The 27,007-nt window shown below is 40.0% G+C and overlaps 1 protein-coding gene across 1 annotated transcript; it reads left to right on the top strand.

Moving 5' to 3' along the window:
* Positions 1-550: 550 nt before the first annotated feature.
* LOC121863981 lies at positions 551-26,774 on the top strand. The gene is given in 5 exon segments (XM_042362844.1): positions 551-707; positions 20,722-21,223; positions 21,226-21,828; positions 21,831-22,865; positions 22,867-26,774. Coding segments are annotated over 4 exon segments (3,267 nt in total). The 5' UTR covers positions 551-707; positions 20,722-20,767; the 3' UTR covers positions 24,040-26,774.
* Positions 26,775-27,007: the final 233 nt, after the last annotated feature.

Here is a 27,007-nt window from a genome sequence, read left to right as displayed (position 1 = left end):
CTTTTATTTGATACAATCATTGAGCAAACTATTGTGTATATATATATATATATATATATATATATATATATATATATATATATATATATATATATATATATATATATATATATATATATATATATATATATATATATATATATATATATATATATATATATATATATATATATATATATATATATATATATATATATATATATATATATATATATATATAAGTTGCTTATGGAGCTGTGTAATACAGTACTGTATACTGTACTGTACATATATTACCTGTAGTATATACTGTACGTGTATACGTAGGCGTATACAAACATACTGTATACTCGTCCATTTTGTTTTTAATACATACATGTTGATGATGTATTCATGCCAAAGATTTATGAGTTAGTTTTAATTAAGAGAGTAATTCAAGCATGTGTAAGGGAATTTAATTTAACACTTGGAAAAAGAGTACGACAGTTTTTCAGAGCGGGTGGCAACGCTCAGCTGCCAGACGGACCTCGTCCCTAGTGCAAGAGGTTCTCAGGTGTCAGTTGGCATTTGACTGTTGCGCAGTAAACACCTGGACCTCCTGAGTATTCGGGAATTTTGTGTTGTGACACTTATACGTGATGAATTCTATGAGAACTATATTGTCAAGGAGGATTTTTTTCATTGTAACATTTTAGGAATAATGAACATCATTTCTGCAGTTGTTTCAGGTTAGTGAAAATATTGATCAAATTATTCAAGAACTTCTGCGAATTTCATAAATAAGTCAAATTGAACACATTTGCTTAACAAAAGAAACACATTTCACCATTTTTAACTGTGCAACTGGAATGTGAGGTGTATATATATTCGCGGGCCAGTGTGTGCGTGCGCGCTCGCTTCTGCATGTGTGAGCGCGCGCGAAAGCATGCTGTATGTGTTTTTATACGGTTATTTATGTGCACTCAAAAACTTAAGTGTGTATGTTTTTAGTGTGTGCGTATACGTATACACATTCATCTGTATGTATTTTGCACTCGCGAGCGTGTGTAGTTTTGGGAATGCATGTCAGTGCATATATATCAGCGTGTGCACTCGTGCATATGTGTGTGAGTGTGTGTGTGTGTACGTGCGCTGGTATACAGGTGCACACACACGAGCAATATTTATCCTCATAAAACAAATTTCCGCTACAAACAAAGACCATTTAGTCCTCACTTGACTATAATACACTGTAAGCCTTCCTCACCCCTACTGTAACCTAAATCTATTAATTTAACCCCTCAACTAAATTATACTTTCACTTTAAAAATACAAACTTTTACTTTGTGTAATGACAATTGTTATAACTATACTAGTGTTATATAGTGTAGGTGATGTGTGTTTATATTCTTCCTCGCCTGTCCAGTATGACACACATGGCGGGTTATTACTGTGTTGGGTGTATCTGTTTACCAGGCAATGTAGTGTGTGTGTGTGCGTGTGTGTCTTCCTTCTGACAGTGAATATAAAAAAAAATTGCTGCTATGGTAACGGCATTGTGTATTCAATTCATAAATATTTATATTGAGCTCACACACACATGATAGGCCACATATTTCTTAAACGGATATGTATTCAAAATAAGACAAACACTGAATTGGTTTCATTTTAAGATTAAACAATGTTACCTGAACTAAACCATACAACTCTGTGAATAATGTTGTCCGTGTAATGAAGAAAAACTTTATGACTTCTGTCGCAGTGTGTGTGTGTGTATGTGTGTGTGTGTGTGTGTGTTTGTGTGTGTGTCTCTGTGTGTGTCTGTGTGTGTGTGTGTGTGTCTGTGTGTGTGTGTCTGTGTGTGTGTGTGTGTGTCAGTATACACCACACACTTGTATATAATACTTTGGCCTCAACACGAGCCAATTTATCTCAGTTGACAAAAGCGTCCTGCTTGAAGCGATGCCTGACACTCAACAACCAATCACAGTCCAGCTTTCACAGGCTACAAGAGTTTCATTCACCAATCAAAAACCACCTCTTCAATTTCTTCCATTCAACATTTTACGCAATATGCAACTAACTCTCCGATCTCGAGCCAAGTTTCCGAACTTAGCCAATAAATATTTATTCCCGACATGTAACTAATTCACCAATCACAGGCCAGCTTTTCCTAACCTATCCGTGATTTTTCTTGTGAGTGAGGATCGTTGTGATTGGTCGGCGTGTACCTTAGAGGGAAAAAAAAGGGTAACCTGTGATTGGTCAGGACACAGAGTTATCGATCATTCGTCAAATTGTATCCAACTTCTTGTATATTGTTCAGTTTTTATTTCTTAACCTTTACTACACATCACCTTACCAAAAATAGTTTTCTTGTAAGAAATTGACGTTTCGTGACGGATGTCCAAAATTGATCGATTAGCGAAATTAATATTATTATTACAACTGTTATTAATATCACTATCATTACGGTATGACTTAATATTACTCTTATCCTTACCATCATTATTATTACCATTACCTATATTACAAATATTACTGACACACACTAATATTCCCCCTCATCACTCAGTTAATATTTCAAGCAAGGTATTCGGCAAGGTGCGGTACATTATGTGGCGTCAAGGTGCGGAGTGTGATACTTGGTGCTTTATGGCGCCGCCCCCCCCCCTCTCTTAACCGCTTAATAAAGGAGGGGGGCTGATTCCTTTCTTTCACCCCTTGTTAGCTACCTCCACCCCCCTTTCACCACTGATTCTACCCCTTCACTCCCTGATTCTGCCCCTTCACTCCCTGACTCTGCCCCCTTCACCCCCTGACTCTGCCCTTTCACCCCTGACGCTGCCCCTTCACCCTGACTCTGCCCCCTTCACTCCCTAACGCTGCTCTCTCTCTCTCCACCCTGACGCTGCCCCCCTTCTGCCCCCTGACGTGCCCCTTCACCCCTGACTTTCTCCTTCCACTCCCTGACGCTGCCCTTCACTCCTGACGCTGCCCCTTCACCCCTTACACTGCCCCTTCCACTTCGACTTGCCCTTCACCCTGTTACTCCCCCTCACCTGCGGTCCACCCATACCACCTAACAATATTCTCCAAACCTACCACTGGTACTCTCCTCTTCACCCCTTCCACTTCTACCTCTACTCCCACCATACCACCCCCCTACCTTCCTCCACCCCTGCTACTTCCCTACCAACCTACTCCCCCACCACCACCTACCTCCTCCACCCTACATCTCTACCACAACCCACTCCCCACCACCCCTACCTCCCCCTGCCACTCCCCTACCTGTGTTCCAACCCTCCCCCACGCAGCGCCCTAATATCATCTACAATTTATATCAAGTCATCACGACACACAGGAAATTTGAGACCACGCTTAAGAAAGATCGTTTAATTTTGTATATTTATTGTTTATTTATGTGTGTTGTCGTCAGAGGGTTTTTTTTATATAAGACTTTTGTTTTTTATTTATATATCGGTATTTAACTTTTTTTGTGGTCTTATATCGCTGTTTTTTTTTCTTTTATTTTTATTTCCTCGTCTTCTATTTCTTTCTCTTTGTGTTCATTTATCTTTAGCAGAAAATTTATTACTTTATATTTAGTTTTGTATTTTGTTATTTTTATTGTTGAAGAAGAAGACTAAATAATAAGAAGAAAACTAAAGAAGAAGAAGAAGACTAAAGAAGAAGCAGACTAAAGAAGAAGAAGAAGCAGACTAAAGAAGACGAAGAATAAAGAAGAAGACTAAAGAAGAAGAAGCAGACTAAAGAAGAAGAAGAAGAAGCAGACTAAAGAAGAAGAAGAAGACTAAAGAAGAAGAAGCAGACTAAAGAAAACTTAGACTAAAGAAGACGAAGAATAAAGAAGAAGACTAAAGAAGAAGAAGAAGACTAAGACTAAAGAAGACGAAGAATAAAAGAATACTAAAGAAGAAGACTAAAGAAGACTAAAGAAGAAGAAGCCTAAAGAAGAAGACTAAACAAGAAGAATAAGAAGACTAATGAAGAAGAAAAATAAGACTAAACAAGAAGAAGAATAAGGAGACTAAACAAGAAGAAGACTAAAGAAGAAGAAGAAGACTAAACAAGAAGAAGAAGAAGAAAAATACTAAACAAGAAGAAGAGGAGGAAGAAGACGACTACTAAAGAAGAAGAATTTTCACTGACCTGCATGTCTTCATAATTTAAGACTTAAGGTCACTTATTTAGTTAAGTTCTATTCATAATAATTTGTCAGAGTAACACGTAGTATATCGTCCTTTAGTGGAACAGTGTCAGCTATCAGTGTCAGGCAACAGTGAAAAGAAGTGTCAGGCATCAGTTTCATGAAGTGTCAGGCATCAGTGTTAAGAAGTGTCAGGCATCAGTGTTAAGAAGTGTCAGGCATCAGTGTTAAGAAGTGTCAGGCATCAGTTTCATGAAGTGTCAGGCATCAGTTTCATGAAGTGTCAGGCATCAGTTTCATGAAGTGTCAGGCATCAGTTTCAGGAAGCGTCAACCATCAGTGTTAGGAAGTATTAGGCATCAGTGTCAGGCATCAGTGTCAGGAGGTGTCAGGCATCAAATGTTAAGAAGTGTCAATCATCAGAATCAGGAGGTGTCAGGCATCAGTGTCAAGACGTCAGCCATCACTGTCAGGAAGTGTCAGGAAGTGTCAGCCATCAATGTCAGGCATGAGGGTCAGGAAGTGTCAGGCATCAGGGTAAGGAAGTGTCAGGCATCAGGGTAAGGAAGTGTCAGGTATAGGTGTCAAGAACAGTGTCATAATTAAGTGTCAAAATCGAAGTTAATCAATTATTCAGTAAAGAAAAGAAATCGAACTCGGATATTACATTACAGAGCATGACAGCGAGCTTAAATAAACAAACACCTTAACACCTGTAACACAAACGCCTTAACATCTGTAACACAAACACCATAACACCTGTAACACAAACCCTTAACACCTGTAACACAAACACCTGTAACACAAACACCTTAACACCTGTAACACAAACACCTTAACACCTGTAACACAAACACCTTATAACACAAACACCTTAACACCTGTAACACAAACACCTGTAACACAAACGCCCCATCTCTGTTCTTTATTTTTCAACAACCATGAAAATACGTGTAAAAATAGGATGAAAATACAAGTGAAAAATGAAATCTATCTTCGCCTGATAAAGTTATTATTCAACATCTATAATAATAATAATAATAATAATAATAATAATAATAAGGTTAAAAATGAACTAATCACTTCCATCACGAGGTTAATGTTATCGTCCAGTACGTCTCATAAAAGTCTATTCCATATTAATGCCATCACTGACCATTTGTCCAGGGTTAAAAAAAATATAAGAAATGTCGAATCGCGGAACCACCACGAACAGCACTCGCTTATGTGGCTTATACACTCCAGTAGCAATATTAATGTGAGTGACGTGTGTTACTTACCTCGTGTATATTTCAACCCCCTCACCCCCCCCTCCCTCACTCCCTCCTACTTCCCTTCTCTCCCACCTCACCTGCCCCCACCTCCTCCCATCTCTCCCACCTGGCTGGCTGGTTGGTTACCCGAGTGACGTGGTCATTCTCAGTGGCTGATTACTATACCTTTTGTCCACACCTTGATGTGAACACTAAAATCCCTTTGTTTTTGCCTTGCGAGTATTTTTTTTTACTAGGTTAGGTTAGGTTAGGTGATATGGGTTAAGATACCAGGGACATTAAAGGCCTTGGGAGGTAAGATGCAAAGTTGTTTAGTTATCTGCGAGTGTTTCAACCTTATCGACACAACGTTATGATATTGTAATGATAACCACTTGGTAAGGTAAATGATAGTGTTATAATTAGGACAAGTGTACATAGCTAAATATAGACTAACTTGAATTTAACTTAACCAAAGCTATATTGACCCAGCCTAACCTTATCAAAACTAACAACCCAACACAACCTAACCAAAGACAACTTGACCCAACCTAACTACACCAGAGCTAACTTAACCCAACCCAACCAAAGCTAACTTAACCCAACGTAACCTAACCAAACTTTAACAATCAGTACAATAACATTCTAATAGTCAAAATAACCACTTCGTAAAAAAAAGAAAAGAAATGTCGACAGTAATGATTATAAGCAGTCTTTGATAGGTAGTAGGTAGTAGGCAGCTACCAAACAGGGAGGTACTACCGCCCGGGAAGATATTGGAAGCATAATGTGTTGTCTAATGGTAGACCCTGCTGCCATATGGCGTCACGAAAATTGTGACCAAGTCCCAGGTTGCTGATCTGACTTTCTGCCTCATTTACACACAATTGCAGGGTCTCAATTGTTTCTCTTACCATTGACAACACAACATACATATATTGTTCCTCACTTTTGATTTTTTTTTTCATTTTGTATTTCTTTGTGGTTATTATTATTATTATTATTATTATTATTATTATTATTATCATCATTATTATTGTTACATTTTCGCCCCCCAGGCCCCTATGTGGGTCGGTGACCTGTGCCTGAGTGGGCTGGTTCCGGTGTAAAAAAAAAAAAAAAAAAATATCTGTCTATCTATCTATCTATCTTTAAACAACACAACTTAAGAAATCCTCGTATATATGTTCGTGTCTGTGTTTTTCTCTCTAAGGAAAAACAAAAAATGCCCACAGAGAGAGAGAGAGAGAGAGAGAGAGAGAGAGAGAGAGAGAGAGACTTCAGCTCTACCTGGGGACGAATTGACTCACTTTAAGGGTAAAATAAGTCAAAGGTGAAGATGAAAGTTGTGGGCAGATGCGGAATAATTGGTTTAAATTTTGCGCACTGCGGTTCAAATGGTGTAAATGGTTCAAAGGACAAGTTAAGGTCAAGGTTATGGATCAAACATCCTGTTGTACAGTGTAGATGAAACGGTTCTATCAGGGTAATACTGAAGTGGGCAGTCTTGTTGTTAGGGTACTGAAATATAATGTCAGTGTTTGTGTTATTCTCATTATGATAAGTATGAGCATCAATTAATAATAATGATAAAATAAGAATAAAATAAATTACATTATTATTATTTTTGTTTTATTATTATTATTATTATCATCGTTACTATTGTTATTGTTGTTGTTGTTATAATTATCATCATCGTCGTTATTATTATTATTATAGTAGTAGTATTGAAAACTTATTGGGCTAATGGGAACCTGTTGAATGTTGTCCACTATTTAATAGGGACAAGTGAAGCATAATTATTTAAACTCCGTCAGAAGAAGAAAAACAAGTTCACAATAAGAGTAGGACTAACTCAAGGATGTGTGTCGTCACCATGGCAGTTCAAAATATCTCAGGTTGAGGTTGTGAGAGGTTGAGGAAAGCAAGCAAAGGTTGTGAGAGGTTGAGGAAAGCAAGCAAAGGTTGTGAGGTTGAGGAGAGCAAGCAAAGGTTGTGAGAGGTTGAGGAGAGCAAGCAAAGGTTGTGAGAGGTTGAGGAGAGCAAGCAAAGGTTGTGAGAGGTTGAGGAGAGCAAGCAAAGGTTTTGAGAGGTTGAGGAAAGCAAGCACAGGTTGTGAGAGGTTGAGGAGAGCAAGCACAGGTTGTGAGAGGTTGAGGAGAGCAAGCACAGGTTGTAAGAGGTTGAAGAGAGCAAGCACAGGTTGTGAGAGGCGAGGAAAGCAAGAGGCGAGTCAGCTGGTGGTTTGTGGATGATGACACTGTAGTGGAGGGGAGTACAGTGTCACACAACGTCAGGTACAGCAACAAAACTGTATGAAGGGACTCTGTAGTTCACCTTAATTCAGGTCACTTTAATAATAATAATAATCATTAATAATAATAATAATCATTAATAATTTTTCCTAGCATCAGAAGTAATGATATTTTATCTTTTCATTGTTGTTTATGATATACAATTACAGCTTGATGTTTTAATAATCTTTTATCATTGGGATTACTAAAAATGTGGCTATTATCATTATTATAATCATGACAACTAGCATCAGTGATTCAAATACTTTCATTTATTATGTAATGTCTTCGTTATGTTTGGTCTGTCAGTAGGAATGGTCATGCAGATAATACAAACGATAAACGGACAGCAACATTACTAACCCAATATAGGTATAGTTTGGTTTGGTCACCACAGTAAACGATGTTATAAATGATAGAGCAAATTTCACCATATATGAATGAATTTCCATAAAGTTATAGCAATAAAAACAAATAGTTATCCCTGTTTGGTTAAAAAAAAGTCAGCTGTGTTTTAAGGTTTAATCAGACGATTATGCTTATTTAGCGTGAAAAAAAAAAAAAAAACACACACACACACACACTAGCCTCATTAAGAAAAAAAAGTATCACTCACCTAATAACAGAATTATTTGCCTAAACTTTGCGGAGATATTGTCTTCTATAACATTCCCTCACTCATCATAATTCCGAGACTCTCCCCCTCGAGCTCCCCAGGTGAGACGCTAATAACCCCAGCACACACCAAACATTCCCTCGCTAGATGATGATACGGAGGCGCTGGAACAGGTTACCTCGATGTTCTGATGTTTCCTTCGGTATCGGTGATGGAACACAACTCATTCAAGAACCCTCCGGAACCTTGGTAGCTTACTAGAGTCTGATGCAATGTAGCTTCCTTATGACAGACGTTACTACACAACATCTATACCACTACGAACAAAAACAAACCGAAGGACACACTATCTACCTTGATAATAACCTCAGTGTATTTATTCATGGTTACAAAGGACGCTGTTAACCTCTATAAAATCATCTTTCTCGTCTATATACAGTACATAAGTAGCTTCATCCCCGCGCTTAACCTTTATGTTTGATAATAAACGTAAAAAAAAAAAATATTACATTACTGCATCCATAATTTTTGCTCCACGTTGCAGTTTATTGTATGAAGTATAATTTTAGTTTTAACTGCGTTGCTTAATGAGTTTGACCCCGTTAAAGGGAAGGTGTGTGTGTGTGTGTGTGTGAGGTTGGGAGGAGTGTGTGTGTGCGTGAGGAGGGGGTGCGTGTGAGTGAGTGAGGAGCAGGAAGGCAAGGCAAGGTGTGTGTGCGTGTAAAGGTGTGTGTGTGAGTGGTTCGGGGAGGTGTGTGTGTGTAAGAGAGGGTTGGTAAGAGAGAGAGAGAGAGAGAGAGAGAGAGAGAGAGAGAGAGAGAGAGAGGAGTTCTGTGAATGTATGTGTGTGTGTGTGTGTGTGAGAGGACGATACACTTACAGCCAGTTACTTCACTATATTGAACAGTTCCCGAGGGGGAGGAGGAGGAGGTGGGGGACGGATGGTGGGTGGTGAGGGAGGAATGGTGAGGAAGAGGAAGTGAGGGAGGGAGGGTAGGGAAGAGGTGGTGAGAGAAGGATGAAGGGGAAGGGTGGTGAGAAAGGGATATTGGGGAGGGAAGTGAGGGAGGGGGGGGGGAGGGATAATGGATTATCAACAACATGAACGACTTAACCACTACGCTCATCCTTCACTCCACCAACACTCGAAGCAATATTCTCCCCCTTGTATTAGAGACCTTCCAAAATAATCACTCTCTCTCTCGTTATAATTACCGCATTAAACACACCATACATACACATACAAGGGGTGTGGTGGGGAAGTGGGTATAACACTCACCCCCTATCCTGAAGTACGGTGGTTCGTGGTACCTTCAGTCTTCCCACGTGCGATTTTGGGTACCTTATTTTACACTTGGTGAAGAAAAGAGGATCAGGTGCATTGTCGGGCATATTGGTGCTTTAGACAAGAGAATTTTTACTACTATATTCAGAATGCTAGTATCCTCACATGGGACTCTCATTCACTCAACATAAAACTTTTCAACCAATAATTTGCTCTTTTTTTAATAATATTCCTGTTTTACCTGTCACACCACACACCTATAATAATAATAATAATATCAAGACTCCGCCGCTTTCCATTATTCTATTTCCCCCAAGCGTCACTGGCCAACGATAACAATGCCTCTGTATTTTAATGTCATTATTTTGGCCATGCACTACCGACCTGGTTCACGGGACGATGATACAAAATCACAGTTAAATCTGGCGTAATATTTCATTTGGGCAAAAAAAAAAATATATAAACTTCTGAATTATTTAAGCGTACCGGTAATGATACTGGCCTACTTTTATTACTTTTATTATTATTATTATTATTATTATTATTATTATTACTTCTAACAACACTAGCATGCTTTTATTACGTTTACTGTTATTATTATTATTATCATCATCATAAACTCTCGTATTATCAGCAGTAATGCAATTATCATCACCATTAAATTTACTCCACCAATATTACTTTTTATCACTCTTATAATCATAGTTAATATTATCACCGTCTACAGAATCACCATCATTTATCCTAAGCCCTAGCCAACAGGTACGGACTGCCTTAGCTTTCACAGTGATAACCAACACGAGCAAGAACATTATCCTCCGTTATATACAACTGACCTGGAGGGGAGAAAAATCTAAGCCGTTGAATAATTTAGTTGTATCATAATGTATTTTATTTGTAGTAAGTGAATGCTGTTAGATTATTCAGAGTCCATAAAATGTTGATGCAGTGATAACGGCAGGTGTGTGCTCGCGCTCTCTCTTTCTCTCTCTCTCCCTTCTTTCTCTCTCTTTCTCTCTCTTAAAAATAACCAGTTGGGTGTTCCAGTGCGCGATAAATTTTTTCTAAATTTTTGTGTCTCTTGATGAAACAAAAAACACAAAAACATTATCGTGAACCTCCATTGTAAAGTGATATTTATGTGTGTGTGTGTGTGTGTGTGTGTGTGAGAATGTTGTGTTATATATCAGTTAGTTTGAGTATCAAGTGTAAGTGTATTAGTGTGTGTGTGTGTGTGTGTGTGTGTATCTGTCTATGGTCTGTGTGTCTGTTGGTCACTAGATCATCACATCAACCCACCCAACACAACTACAACATTCCTCTAAGATTCTGTACAATAAATCACCAGATCACGCTACCGTAACACCTGGCAAACTCCACTACCCTCCCCCCCCCCCCCCCTCCTTCCTTCTACCTCACCTCACCTCCACCTCACCTCCCTCCCTCCTCTCCCTCCCTCTCTCTCTCCCCTCTCTCTCTCTTCCTTCTACCTCACCTCCCTTCACCCACATAGTGTACACAACAACCTCGCAGTGGTCGATGTGTCTCGCCTACTAATACACTGATGTAATAAAAACTTTAAGATTCCTTCCGAGAAAATCGTCGTCGTGTTTCATTTGAGTCGTGTGTGTGTGTGTGTGTGTGTGTGTGTGAGTGTGTGTAGATGTGTGTGTGTGTGTCTGTGTATGTATATTTGTGTGTGTGTCTGTATATGTGTGTGTGTGTGTGTGTGTGTGTGTGTGTGTATAAAACTAAATGTGGGACATAACCAAGCCTTTAATCCCACAGCACCTAACATAAGATGAATCGAAACAGCTAAGAGCTTCAGTTCCTGGGTCCAGTGTGAAGGAATAATCTGTACTATTACTTTTAAATTCCAATCTCAGTGAAAGGGTCTTACTGTAGTTTCTTGTCGGGTTGGAAGCACTTGCCTAAAACTCCGATCAGATGGAAAAATGGTAGAGTTGATGAATGAACAGAATTGTATTAATAATAATAATAATAATAATAACTAAACCAACAACAATAATAAGAACAACACTAACAACAATAACAACAATGAAAACAATAATAATAGTAACAAAAACAACAACAATAACAAAAACAACACTAACAAACAACAACAACTCTCAAGACTTGTAAACACAAATAAGTCATCATATTCATACGTGGTCAACTTTGACTCATATTAGAAACAATGCGTAAAATATCCCCAACTGGTGACGCACTTTTGGGTTTATACAAATGAGGAAAACATCTTATCTGGTGGTCGTAAATACAGCTGTGTGTTATAGGATGCCGAGAGAGAGAGAGAGAGAGAGAGAGAGAGAGAGAGAGAGAGAGAGAGAGAGCTGCACTATGCAAATACAGGGACTGTGAGGTTGGCGGAGAAAACTTTAGCAATCTCCAACTCCAGGTGTGGGGGGATATATATATATATATATATATATATATATATATATATATATATATATATATATATATATATATATATATATATATATATATATATATATATATATATATATTTCCCTTTGATGTGAAAGACCACCTCTCTCTTTTTCCCTATTCTTATCACTCTCCTACCATCCTCTCTTTCTCACCTCTCTCCGTCTCCTGTCTTTTCTATTCCCCTCTTTCCTCCCTTCTCTTTCTCTCTCTACTCTCCCCTTTCTCACCCTTTCTTTAATGTATCTCCTATGCTCTACCCTCTCTCCCTCTTCCTCTTCATTGTTTCCATTACCTTTCTCTTCAATCCTTTCCTTCCCTATTTATTCTCATTTCTTTCCTGTCTTCATTCATGCTTGTCATTTCTTTCATTTATTACCACTTCCTTTATACCATTTTCTTTTCATCATTCTCGCCTCTTCATTCATTTTTACCTATTCTTTCATTAATTACCATTTCCTTCATACTATTTCTTCATCATTCTGGCCTCTTACTTCATACATTCTTACCTCTTGTGTTCTCTTTGTTTTCTGCAAGTTCATTTCTCATTTTCTTTTATTTTCATTTTCCTTTGTCCTTAATTATCAACCCGTGTTTCCTTTGTCTAATTGTCCACCATGCATTCTGCCGCCGCCTCCTCCTCCTCCTCTTCTTCTTCTTCCTTCTCCTCTTCTTTTCTTCTTGTCTTTTGCCTTCATTCGTATTTCATTCAGTCTCGTGTCATTTTGTTTTTAATCTTTCACTCATTATCTTCTCTTCATTCCCTATTCTTTCTTTATTCACATTTTCTTGTTTATTTTACTGTCTTTCTCTCTTATTCTTCTTTTATGCTCTCTCTCTCTCTCTCTCCCCGTTAATATGTAGGTCTTATACAGTCGTGAGGAAAAAACACAGCAACTCTCCCTCCTCAACACACACACACACTAATATCCCTTTACTATTATCATATATATATATATATATATATATATATATATATATATATATATATATATATATATATATATATATATATATATATATATATATATATATATATATATATACACACACACACTCTTTTAATTAAGAAATATTTCGAAATACATAAATTCCACACACACACACAGACAGACATAATAATAATATATCCAAACTTTTTCATAAATACAGTATATCGGTATTTAATATTTCCGTAACACTGGCACAGATTAATACAACTTTTTTATAAATAATATTTCAGCAGTCATGGATGTATTATTAATATATATTTTATTTTTATTAACAAATATTTTGTAATTTATATATTACACACCTAGTAATGTATTGTACATATTTTTACCATTATTATTATTATTATATATATATATATATATATATATATATATATATATATATATATATATATATATATATATATATATATATATATATATATATAAATTTCATAAATATTCCCACATGGTAGCACTCTCACACACACACTGTACATACATTTCATTAATAAATATCCAAATGTTTATAATCTACTTGATCATATAAACCATCACCAGGTTTGTGTCTGTCATAAACATTCATATCGATGTTTATAAGTCCCGCCATCATAAATATATAAACTAATATATATTTCACTGTTTATATATATTATTAATCTGTGGAGAATATGGTTAAAGTATTATATTAAGGCATGATATATATTATAGTACTGATAATCTATAGAAACTTGGGTACAATAGTTATGGTACAAAAAGGTTCTATTAATTATGGCACTTTTTTCTCAATTAATTACCGTATAAAAGATATGGCTTTATTACTTATGGTACAATATGTTTAACTATTACGGTACAAAAGGTTCTATTAATTACGGTTTATCTCTATTAAATATGGTACAATATGTTTAGTTCTATTACTTGTGATACAAAATGTTTAGCTCTATTAATTGTGGTAGAGGCGATTATGCTCTATTATATAGGGGTACAATATGTTCAGCTCTATTACTTATGGTACAATATGTTTAGCTCTATTAATCAAGTTACAAAAGGTTCCATTAATTATGATAGATGCGATTTTTCTCTATTAAATACGGTAAAAAAATGTGGCCCCTATCCATTATGGCAAAGAATGTGTGGCTCTATTAATTATGGTACAAAATGATCTATTAACTACGGTACATTAGTTTTATGTCCAATGGTTATGGTACAAAAGTCTATATTATCTAATGGTACAAAAAAAACTATAATTATAGTACAGAATGTTTAAGGGATATTAACTATGGTACGAAATGTTTGGCTCTATTAATTAGGATACAAAAATTGAAAGATAAAAATATAGTGAAAAAGATAGATGTTGTAAAGCATATAGATAATATAATTAAAAAGATAATGATAAATATAATAAACATAATACAGTAATAGTACAGTGAAAAAAAATATATTATGATGAAAAATTACATTGACAAAAATTTTAGTTTGGATGAAAAATATTTTAAGAACCAAAGAAGTATATTGCAGTGAAAAAGACAGGTGTAAATGGGATATATTGTGAAAAAGACCAGATAAGACACCAAAAAAAAAAATGGGAATCGATTGAAAAACAGAAAGTGGGACAAAGAAAACGCAATCGATAAAAATGCAGAGATAAAAAGAAAAAATTAAAGTGATAAAAAGAAGGAAAATAGTGATAAATAAACAATACATGAAATCAATTCATAAACGATCGAAATTTTCTCTCGACCAAAAAACAAAAACAAATCGAAATAATCACGTACTTAAAATTACAATAATAATAATAATAATAATAAAATCAAAATAATATCTCACAAACTGATATATAGTGAAATGATAGATAACAGGAAAAAATAAAAAAAATTAAATGCAGTAGTGACATTCAAATACCAGGACTCACAAGAACGAACGGGAGATTGAAAACAAAATATTAGAATTGTTACAACGCGGAAGTGAAATGTCATACCGGGTAGTTGATGATTATTTCAAAAAGGTCGAAACATTAAGAAAAATAAAATGGACACAAAAATATTGAAATACGAGACAAAATTCTTAAAGTTATAAAAAAAATAGGAAATGTTATATAAAATGACAGGATACAAAAAAATAATGAAGGCCTTACGTGGAAATATATTGATAAACTTTCACCAAAATAATCAAATAAAGAAACAACGATTTTATAACATGGAATAAAAGAATGAAAAAGAAGTTAGACAATTTGGAGAATGTAATATTGAAAGATGGAATATGAAAGAAAAAACAAAAACACGCTAAGTCGAATTTGACGAGAAAAACGAAAACTAAATAAAAATAAGGAAAAATCTAATGCCAATAATGACTGACATAAAGAAACATATATAAGGTCAATAGACTCACTTAATACTCTCTTACTTCTGACCACTGGGCCGCTTAAATAAGGTCAACATCCAGCCATCTAGCATTCATTAATATTGACCTTTTTAGTTAACCTGATGACCTTGACCGCCCTAGTCATCATTATTCTTGACCTTTTTAAATGATCTGTGACCTTGACAACAGTAGTCATCATTGTTCTTGACCTTTTTAGTTGACATGTGACCTTGACAACCCTAATCATCATTATTCTTGACCTTTTTAGTTGACCTTGACAACCCTATTCTCATTATTCTTGACCTTTTTAGTTGACCTTGACAACCCTAATCATCATTATTCTTGAACTTTTTAGTTGACCTATGACCTTGACAACCCTATGAGGCCCCGAACTTTGTGTGTCTTGTTTGTTGTGTATGGAAGGTCATCATCCACCCATCCACTATTGAGATATCTTATACACTAACCTCTATAATGACCTCTGACCTCTCTAGTTCATGAAGCTCCTTACAAAACGGACAAAAACAAAAAATTTTGATTCCTATAGACTCCTTTTACTACGGAGCGGGGAGTAAAAATGTGACATGTTGTAACCAGACATGACAAAGAGGTGTCAGGTATGTGCTAAGGTCAAAGGAGAGAGATGTGTGTGTGTTTGACCTTGACTCAAACGAGGTGACGCGTAGCACAATCCTATCTGGGCCGCCAAGCTGTACCTCAGGGACTTGGAGGCGGAGGAGAGGCTGTCAATGGAGAATTGTAGAGAACTGAGCAGAAGGGAGGAGAGGAGGAAGCGAAGGAGAGATAGACAGATTAAAAAAATACCGAGACAGAGAGAGACAACAGACAAAACAGCTGTGTACACTCAAAGATAAACACTGACATAAAAGCTAAAACATGGACAAGTTGAGAGACAGACAAACAAACACATGAAAAAAAAACAGAAAAAAATATATAGAAAAGAAAGAAGATAGGGGGGGGGTAAAAATAACATGCAAAAACGATGAAAAAACTTCACCCACAAAAAAATACAAATAAAGCGTATATAATTATCACAGAGACAACACAACAAGACCCACCCCCCCCCCACTACTACTCCCACCATCACCACGGTCCCACAAAGAGGAGAATAACATTAAGAAATGCAAAAGAGACAGCCAGCATGGAGCACGAGTCGCCTGGGGTGCCTCCGAAAATCCACACAGGAGTTGAGGGCTTTGATGAATGAAACTGTGAAGGAACCACACAAGAAGGAAGTTGAAATTGAATGCTGGGGGAAAGAAAGTTGTGCTGGGGGAGGAATAGGAGGAGGGGTAGGGGGAGAGGAGGAGAGTTTTGTTGCGGTGGGGAAGGATGAGGAGAGAGTGGTGCTGGGATGGTGGATGGGGGAGAGAGGAGGGATGGTGGGTGGGGGAGTGATGCTGGGATGGTGGGTGGGGGAGAGAGGGGTGCTGGGATGGTGGGTGGGGAGAGAGTGATGCTGGGATGGTGGGTGGGGGAGAGGGGGTGCTGGGATGGTGGGTGGGGGAGAGAGTGATGCTGGGATGGTGGGTGGGGGAGAGTGGGCTGGGATGGTGGGTGGGGGAGGGGTGCTGGGATGGTGGGTGGGGAGAGAGTGATGCTGGGATGGTGGGTGGGGGAGAGAGGGGTGCTGGGATGGTGGGTGGGGGAGAGAGTGATGCTGGGATGGTGGGTGGGGGGAGAGTGGTGCTGGGATGGTGGGTGGGGGAGAGAGTGGTGCTGGGATGGTGGGTGGGGGAGAGGTGGTGCTGGGATGGTGGGTGGGGGAGAGGTGGTGCTGGGATGGTGGATGGGGGAGAGGGGGTGCTGGGATGGTGGGTGGGGGAGAGAGTGATGCTGGGATGGTGGGTGGGGGAGAGAGGGGGTGCTGGGATGGTGGGTGGGGGAGAGAGTGGTGCTGGGATGGTGGGTGGGGGAGAGGTGGGGATGGTGGGTGGGGAGAGTGGTGCTGGGATGGTGGGTGGGGGAGAGAGGGTGTGGGATGGTGGGTGGGGGGAGGGTGCTGGGATGGTGGGTGGGGGGAGAGGGTGTGGGATGGTGGGTGGGGGAGAGAGTGAGATGGGATGGTGGGTGGGGGAGAGAGTGATGCTGGGATGGTGGGTGGGGGAGAGTGGTGCTGGGATGGTGGGTGGGGGAGAGAGGGGTGCTGGGATGGTGGGTGGGGGAGAGAGTGGTGCTGGGATGGTGGGTGGGGAAAGTTGTACTGCGTAAGGAGAGTAGTGGTGCTTGGGCAAGAGGGTGGAAGGAAAGGAAAATAGATTGCCTGAGACTTTCCTCCCGGCTACTTTGGATAACTTTGGTGTGAGTGGTCGGCTGCTTTCAAAGTCTGCAGTCGGGAGGTCGGGTTGGACGCCTGTAGGTAGGTAGCTCAGTGGTCGAGTTTTCTGAAACGTCTGCAATCGAGTTTTCTGAACGTCTGCAGTCAGTGGCCGGGTGTTCTGAACGTCAGTGGTCGGGTGTTTTGAACGTCTGCCGTCAGTGGTCGGGTGTTTTGAACGTCTGCAATCAGTGGTCGGGTGTTTTAACGTCTGCAGGTGTCTGACTCTGGTCGGTTTCTGCGTCGTGGTCGGGTGTTTTGAACGTCTGCAGTGGCGGGTGTTTGAACGTCTGCAGTCAGTGGCCGGGTGTTCTGAACGTCGTGGTCGGGTGTTTTGAACGTCTGCAGTCAGTGATCGGGTGTTTGAACGTCTGCAATCAGTGGTCGGGTGTTTTAACGTCTGCACGTTGGTCGGGTGTGTGGCGTCTGTGGGTGTTTTGAACGTCTACAGTCAGTGGGCGGGTGTTTTGAACGTCTGCAATCGGGCTTTCTGAACGTCTGCAGTCAGTGGCCGGGTGTTCTGAACGTCTGCAGTCAGTGGCCGGGTGTTCTGAACGTCAGTGGTCGGGTGTTTTGAACGTCTGCAGTCAGTGGTCGGGTGTTTTGAACGTCTGCAATCAGTGGTCGGGTGTTCTGAACGTCTGCAGCCGGTGGTATGTTGAAACACCTTCAGTCATTGGTCGATATCTTGAAAAATTTGCAGCTATTGGTTTGCCTACTTTGAGACACTTGCAATCATTGGTCGATATCTTGACACATTTGCAATCATTGGTCGAGATCTTGAAAAACCTGCAGCCACTGGTCGCCTGCTTTGAGACACGTACAGTCATTGGTCGCTTGCTTTGCGACGCATACAATCATTGGTCGCCTGCTTTGAAACGTTTGCAATCATTGGTCGTCTGCTTTAAGACACTTGCAATCATTGGTCGATATCTTGAAATACCTGCAGACATTGGTCTCCTGCTTTGAGACGTTTACAGTGATTGGTCGCCTATTTTTGAGACACCACCAAATAGTATCCTTTTTAGGCACCTTAACACCGACCATAAATTAAAATAAAAATAAAATAAACAAAAGACAAAAATCAAAACAACCAAACAACAAACTCCTTTAAAAACAAAATGGTGTCTGGTAATAATAAAAAAAATCAAATTATTTTTCAGTATGTTGGAGATATACACGACACAAAATACAGCCATAAATATGTATAATGGCGGTGCTGTGTCACGCTAAATGGTGTATGGGAGCCATTACGGTGTATTTTACGAATATAGTGCATACAATTTTCAAGTACAGGTGTTTTATCTGAAGGTGGGAGATTGATGGCAGTAGGTCGGTTAATTAATACCCGAGAAGTGGACATTCAATACCGGTTATACGGATATTTGAGGGATGTAATGGTAATAATGGCGGATAATTCGGTTTTGTACGGAAGTAATGGTAAGATAATTCGGTTAAGTGGGGAAGTAATGGTAGTAATGGCGGATAATTCGGTTTAGGGAAGTAATGGTAGTAATGACGGATAATTCGGTTTTGTAAGAAAGTAATGGTAGTAATGACGGATAATTCGGTTTTGTACGGAAGTAATGGTAGGATAATTCGGTTAAGTAGGGAAGTAATGGTAGTAATGACGGATAATTCGGTTTTGTAGGAAGAAATGTTAGTGGTGGGGAAAATTATGGTTAATGGTTCTGTAATACTATTGGTTAATGGTTCTGTAATTCTCATAAATCTGGTTAATGGTTAAAGATTATGTTGATAATTATTCTTGTAAATGCGGATATAATTCGCCCATGTTAGTATAATAGTCATAATTATAATTACCTTTGGTGTAATAATGATAATTTTGATTAATAATTATTTTAATATCGACAAATGAGATTATGATTAAGTATTACTGATAATTCGTATACGATTAAATTATCCTCTTAAATATATCATTTTAATTAGTGATTATATTAAATTTAGTGAAATTATATTGTTATAGTGAAATTATATTAAGATTATAGTGAAATTATATTTAGTGTAAAGTGAAATTATATTAAGGCCATTGTGAAATTATATTAAATTATACCACGATAAAAAAAAAACAACAGTTATAGAAAATGGATATAATTCTAGTCGAAATATTACAAAATAGTCCTTTTTTTTCCCCACATGAGAATTTGTTGAGGGTCGTCCACGTCTTAAAACCAGGTAGACTATTGGCTTCTCTTGCTCCCGCGGTGTGGCTTCTTATAGCTTGTGTGTGTGTGTGTGTGTGTGTGTGTGTGTGTGTGTGTGCGTGTGCGTGTGTGTGCGTGTGTGTGTGTGTGTGCGTGTGTGTGTGTGTGTGTGTGTTTGGTTACATTATATTTCTTTGCTTTCATCATTTATTCTATTTTGTTTTACATATAACTCATTTTTTTTAATCAAATATATTTTTGTCTTGTTAACTCTTTTATGTCTGTATGTATGTTTACAAGTGATAAACCTGTCTGTCTGTCTCTATCTATCTATCTTTTTTTCTCTATCTCTGTTTATTGTTTATACGTCAGAGAAGCCAGTGTGAATGTGTACTGACCTGAATTTGCTGTAAAGGTCAGCCTATTCTCTGCTAAGGTTTCACTGAGAGTATTACGTCTCAAATGGTATTGCTAAACTATTTTCGAGCAAGTTGTGAAACACAGCCATCATGTAAGGTACCGGGGTGGGGTGGGGTGGGTCAGGGTGGGATGGGGTGGGCCGGGGTGGGGTGGGTCGGGGTTGGATGGGATGGGGTGGGTCGGGGTTGGATGGGATGGGGTGGGGTGGGTCAGGGTGGGATGGGGTGGGTCAGGGTGGGATGGGTCGGGAGTAACTGAGCACGTGATGATAACGGAGTGCGTGAGGTCACACCTGGTGGATGTTTGATCACTGGGTTTAAGAGATATAAGCACTAGTATAATGATGTACTGTATTATAACACTGTATGCACCCAACTTTCCGCTAATGTGTGTTAACGTGCTTTTGATCCAATGGTTAAATTTTGTCCTTTATCTTTCCAGATTGTGAAGCTGTAGCGCCAGGTGACAGACAAGGCTTGTGGCAGTCATGCGGGGTGTGCCAGTCTTCCCCTTGTGGGTGCTCTTAGCCCTCCTTGTTACCCTCAGCTTCTCGCGGGCTCAGGTGGGTCTGCGGACGGCGCCCCTCACTGCTCCAAGGGCGCGGGAAGTCTCTAGCAACGATGGCGGTGGCTTGGGTCTCTTTTCTAAGTGGTCAGCGATGGACCTGCACAAGAACCGCTCCAGCAGTATCGAGAGCTCCTTGGCGGCCATCTTCCGTGGTGTGGCCTATGGCCTGTCTACCATCCCTTCCTCGACCACTTCCACCACCACTACCACCACCACCCTGCCCCCCAAGCGCCACACTACTCCCTCCACAACACTATTCCTGGAATTCAGGGGCACTCTGAACCTGACTGGACTGACTTGGAGGGAATCTTGTTCGAGACGGCGTTTGAAGACCTTCCGGCAGAATATACCGACATGCTTCCCGACGCTATAGATGAGGTGGAGGTGGTGCGGGCGGGCACGGGCGTGGAGCTGAGCAAGGCGGCGTGGGTACGTGCACTGGGTGTGGCATGGGTGGTGCACGTGTACTGCGCCGCAGGGATGTACAGTTTGCTTGCAGTACTAGCACTCCTGTGGCTCTCAAGGGTGCACGCCGCCACACGTCTCCTGCCACGCGGGTACTACATCACACTACACCTGCTCATGTTCCTTGCTGCTTTCCTTCGCTGTGCCCACTTGTTTCATGATCCGTATGGGGCCGAGCACAAGCTGCCTGAGGCTCTAGCGGCTGTCGTGGAAGAGATCGGGTGGCCTTGTCTCACCGCGTCCATAGCTCTGGTGGTGATGGCCGTGGTGCAGGCGTGGCGCTGCCCCCCACACCTCCCTCCTCGGCAGCAAGCCCCCATCGCCCTCGCTGTCATTACAGTCTTCCATCTTATGGTGTCTATCTGTGCCCACCTGTTCTCAGTTGTGTTTCCGGAACACTCGGGTCCGCTGCGGGCCGCATCACGAACGGCAACAGCGGCATGGGGCGGTGTCATCGGTTTCGGAAGCTTTTTGGCTGTTTGTCGCGTCGCTCAAGCGACCCGACACCGCCATGGACACCTGACAGTGATGCTGAGCCGCGACTCGGTGAGGGACGGCACAACACCCCCGCGCTGCTCTTATACATGGTATTCATCTCTTTAATAGCAGCATTTGTCCAGGTAATCCTGGCGGCCCTACACCTATACGGACTCCTCGGTCCTCACTACGTCTCCCAGCTGCCGCCCGCCCACCCCTGGCACTGGCTGGCCTTCCAGAGCACCTGCTGCTTACTGGAGCTCTTGGCCTGGGTGCTATTGGCTCTTATTTCCTTGTTAACAGTGGGAGGTACCCCGGTAAAGCGCGAGTCCCGCAAAGAAGGAAGGCTGTTATCTGTGTTGTGGTGTGGGTGGTGCGGGAGCTGTGTCACCCAGGGGGCACCAGATAACGAGGTTTTTTCCAGTGCTTGCCAGACCAGCCAGGCTGTGAGGAGCTACACGTTGCAGAACAGTGCTAACACCGTCCCACATGAGGCGCTGAGCCACTCCCATTCACCACGACACGTAACAACCACGTCCCTCCACAAACCAGCTCCGTTTCGTCCCACAGCTCCCGACGTCCACTTGTTGTGGAGTCACAGCCGCACCCAAGACGCTTTCTCCTCAAGTTGCTCCTCCAGACCTTCCTCTATGGTGTTTAACGACACAAATCTCGGGAGGTTTAAGAGATCAATGAATCCTCAGAGTGGAATGTCTGAGGCTCCGCAAAGATCTCTCCAGAATTTGGAAGCCCAAATTGGGACAAAGAAATCAAGTTTGTCACAGAAGACAACCCAGCAAGATGCACCAGCCTATGATCAACACCTATACTACAGCGTGCCCAGAGCCAAGGTCAATTCTCCCGTTAAACCCATTACTTCTCCGGGTTCGGGGCTACGGGACAACCGTTTCGAGCATCACCTGCAAAACCACCCATGTGCTGACCTGGACAGCGCGGCGAGCGAAGCCGGTCAGTCAAGGAGCGATGTCGTGAGTATGACGGACAACAGTTCTACGGACGCGCTCTCCTCAGCAGTGGTGGGCGACAACGACTCCCAAATATACCAGCACCTGTTCCTCTATCAGCGCGGCCAACAGCTTCGACGTCCGTATGTGTGATGATTCTGATGTACCTTACTACCAGATTCCTTACACTGCCTCACCACACGTGAATCCGTCAGGGCATCAACAGTCCCCACCTCCTCATCTTCCCCATCACAGTGTCCTGCAGGGAGAATTCACGGGTGGCGTACACGGTTCTATATTACGGCAGGCTGACCAAGTAAGACCTTATCAAGCTTCCCGCACGTCTTCCCCCGCCTCCAGCCAACAGAATGAGCACCGTTCACGACCTACACACGACCTCCAGACTCGTGGATCCCACCCTGAGCTCGTTGCCCCTGCCAGTCCACCTCACTGTCATCAGCGTATTCCTGGGGATCCCAAGTGGGACTCTCCGGGCACACAGTGGCCTCCTCAGAGTATCCACAGGGGCCTCAAAAGTGCTCAGACGGACGCCCCAGTTCACTTGCAAAGCACCAGAAACACTGACGAATCATCCAAGATAGAAAGAAAATTGCCCGAGTTGTCACAGTCTGATAACCTTCCACAGCTTAATTCCAGACACCTCGTAAAGGTAGTTATGAGAGACTCCTCCCAAAGTAGCGCTGGCAACACTAACGTCGAGGATCTAGGCTTGTCTTCAGTGCCACAAAAGTGCCACCGAGCTCAGCAAACCCACCATCGTCGTCGGAGTGGCAGGGGTGAGAAGGTTCGTCCGTGTGGCCACCTTCCACGCACCAGGCAGGAGTCTCCTGGTGTAGGTGCCACAACACCAGCCGTCCAAGGCCAAGACAACCTCCAGAGTGACCAGCTGCACGATGGTCCACAAGATGAGGCGTCGTCAACAGCTGATGGTGCGACTCAGACCGACGTCAACACTGTATCATCAGCGTCGCCTTCTTCATCTCGTCCAGGGTCCTCCTTGGGGTCACATTCAGACCTCCCATCAGAAGGTGTCGACTCTGAGAACGAGGTCACTCATGGAATTCACGAATACCCCAAAAGTGAAGCGCGAGATTGGCAGACCCCGGGCTGCCCCCAAGAAGGCATGAATACCCTCGACCAGCACCCAGGCCAAGTTACAACCCCTGACACAAGTAGTGGTGAACAGTCAACAGTGTGTGTGTGTGTGTGTGTGTGTGTGTGTGTGCGTGTGACATACTTGTGCTCAGAGTGCGGGGATGGCTAATCCACACCCTTGTGATAATTTCCTTTTTAAATCCCTTTGCTACACCTTGCTTCTCTCTGTTCCACGTATACGTAAGAAAAATCCGACTGGTTGTTACTACACTCCATTGACATAATAGTAATACCATTATCTCGAGTTCATCTTAGTAATTTATACGAAATAATCCTATTAACCCTTCAATCTATTCCAATAACAGATACGGACCTAGATAATCCTGGAAGAGGCAAAGCCGTAGAAAAACAACAATAGCATTACCGTACAAAAGAAAAAAACACACAGTTTCATCTCCAAAGTGATCATGAGTGTAAATGTAATAACTCATAAATTTTAAATACGGGAATAAACAATACGAAAAGTGCATAAGAAAATATATAAAAAAATCAATTTTTTTTTTACATATAAAGAGATTAGTGCATTGACCGCGGTAGGTTGGGATTCCTCTCTATGTCTCACTTTACGTTTGTTCATAAAAAAAACAAGACGCGAATTCTTTATGTTAGATCTATAAGTCATATATTAAGTGTGATATATAAAGAGATGTTTTCAAGTTCCAAAATGAAGGGCCACATGTGATAATCATAGGTTGTATTAGGTGTGTGTTTGTGTGTCCGTCTGTGATGATGTTCTTACAGATGGAAAAGTATCTTGAGTTATATATTAAGCAGATGTATGAATATAATAATGATAACAATAATAATAACTGCGCTTCAACTATAAGAGCTGACTTGAGTGATTAAAACAAAGTGTGTAGTTTAAATACCACACATGACCGAGAATATATTAAAACTAACCTTAAACCCTCTACCATAAAGAGAAGGTTTAAGTAACACACTATAGACGATATATATAAAATAGACTTAAACCATTTCTCACGACCTAAAACAATTTATTATAAGCAAAACCCACATGAGACTTAAAACAGACATCTTAAAATTAGACATATCACAATTAAGTCATAATACAGACTTTCACACAAGATATAAAATATAGATTCATATACGAAAATTATATAAGCTCGGCATAATCCCTAAAAAAAATAATACAACTTATTTTTTACCGATTTTACCAATATTATATAATTTATTTCCTATATAATTTTGTACATCCTATGTCTTACCTTAGTATCTTCAATGTCATATATTATAGTCAGTAATATAGGTCAAACTTCACTTACAGTATATATTGAGGTTAAGGTGAATCATCAATAAGCACCAAGTCACATAAATGTCATCACTTATATTAAATGTCACGAGTCTTGACATTACTGATATGACAAGAAGAAGAAAATAGTGATATCGGTATAAAAAAAAATGCTTGGCGATAACAGCGACTTGAAAATGATTTAATATCGGCTCCATAAAAGTTTCGATATCGGGTTGACTAAATTACCTAACATTGTCTTAATAGATTGATAGAACCTATGAAATCGAAACAAGAAGAAATACCTGAAAATACACTACAATATCGGGTAAATAAACACACAAGTGATATCGGCCTTTTACCCAATTTGCAATGAGTTAAAACGAGTGATATCGGGTTCATATATTTTGCGATATTAGCCGATTAAAAAAGAAGTGTCAAAACTGCTATATCACCTAATCAAACTACCTGACCCCGGGTTCATTAATTTACTTTGTCAACAGAATACGACTCATTATATTCACTAATTAAAATAAATCGTGTAATCAACATAAGTAAAAATGGGGATTTATTGACGAAATTAAACATAGGATATCAAGTAAATCCTTTGATGACGATGGTTTAACCCCTATGAGGATGATGGTTTAACCCTTTGAGGACGATGGTTTAATCCTTTAAAGATTATGATTTAATCTTTTGAGGACTATGGTTTAACCTTTTGAGGATGACGATTTAACCCGCTGAGGATGATGGATTAACTCTTTGAGGAAGATGTTTCAACCCTTTAAGGATGACGGTTTAACCGGTTTTAGGATGATGGTTTAACCCTTTGAGGATGATGGTTTAACCCTTTGAGGATGATGGTTTAACCCTTTGAAGACGATGGCTTAACCCTTTGAAGATAATAGGTTAACCCTTTGAAGATGATGGTTTAACCCTTTAAGGAAGATGTTTTAATCTTCTAATGATTATCGTTTGGCTAACCCTTTGAAGACAATAGCTAAACCCTTTACAAACGATAGCTTAACTCCTTAGGAGGAAGGTTTAATCCTTTGAGGGAGATGGTTTTAACTCTTTGAATACGATAGCTTAACTCTTTACACATGAGCGTTTAAACCTTTGAATACGATAGCTTAACCCTTTAGATACGATGTATTAACCATTTGAATACGAAATACGATAGCTTAACCCTTTACAAACTATGGTTTAACCCTTTCAATACGATAGCTTAACCCTTTACATACGATGGTTTAACCCTTTGAAGACGATGGCATGGTATCGTATAACGGGGACGAACGATTCATTACGATAATTCTCTGATTTTTACCATCTCTCCAGGAGACGTCTACGATAATGATGACTTATAGTGAGAAAAGAAGCGAAACAATATGGTTATCGACTCTGTGATAATTCAAGACATGATAATCGCGACACTTCAATATTTCAAGAACATCATATAATCGACACGATATATAATAATCTAAGGCATCATAATCGACTACCTAATAAGCAATGGTTAATATTAATCGACACTCCGATAATCAAACACATAATCGACACTGCAATAATTCAACACCATGATAATCGATAATAAACCAAAATGTAATAAAAAATAACCCAAAACACAATTATCAAAAGTATAATAATCAAAGAATATTATAATAAATCTCTGAATAATAATCGAACATAAAATAACAAGAGGTATATAATTTACAGGACGGTAAATAATTAATCCACAATAATCGGATATAGCGATAATTCTGATAAACAATACGATCTTATAATCAAGTTATAATCGGTGAATTAAATACAACTTAAACGTAAAACT

This window comes from Homarus americanus, unplaced genomic scaffold (assembly GCF_018991925.1).
Source record: "Homarus americanus isolate GMGI-L3 unplaced genomic scaffold, GMGI_Hamer_2.0 scaffold6845, whole genome shotgun sequence".
Taxonomy (NCBI): domain Eukaryota; kingdom Metazoa; phylum Arthropoda; class Malacostraca; order Decapoda; family Nephropidae; genus Homarus; species Homarus americanus.
Note: the sequence above shows the minus strand (reverse complement) of the source record. Positions and strands in the feature narration are given on the sequence as shown.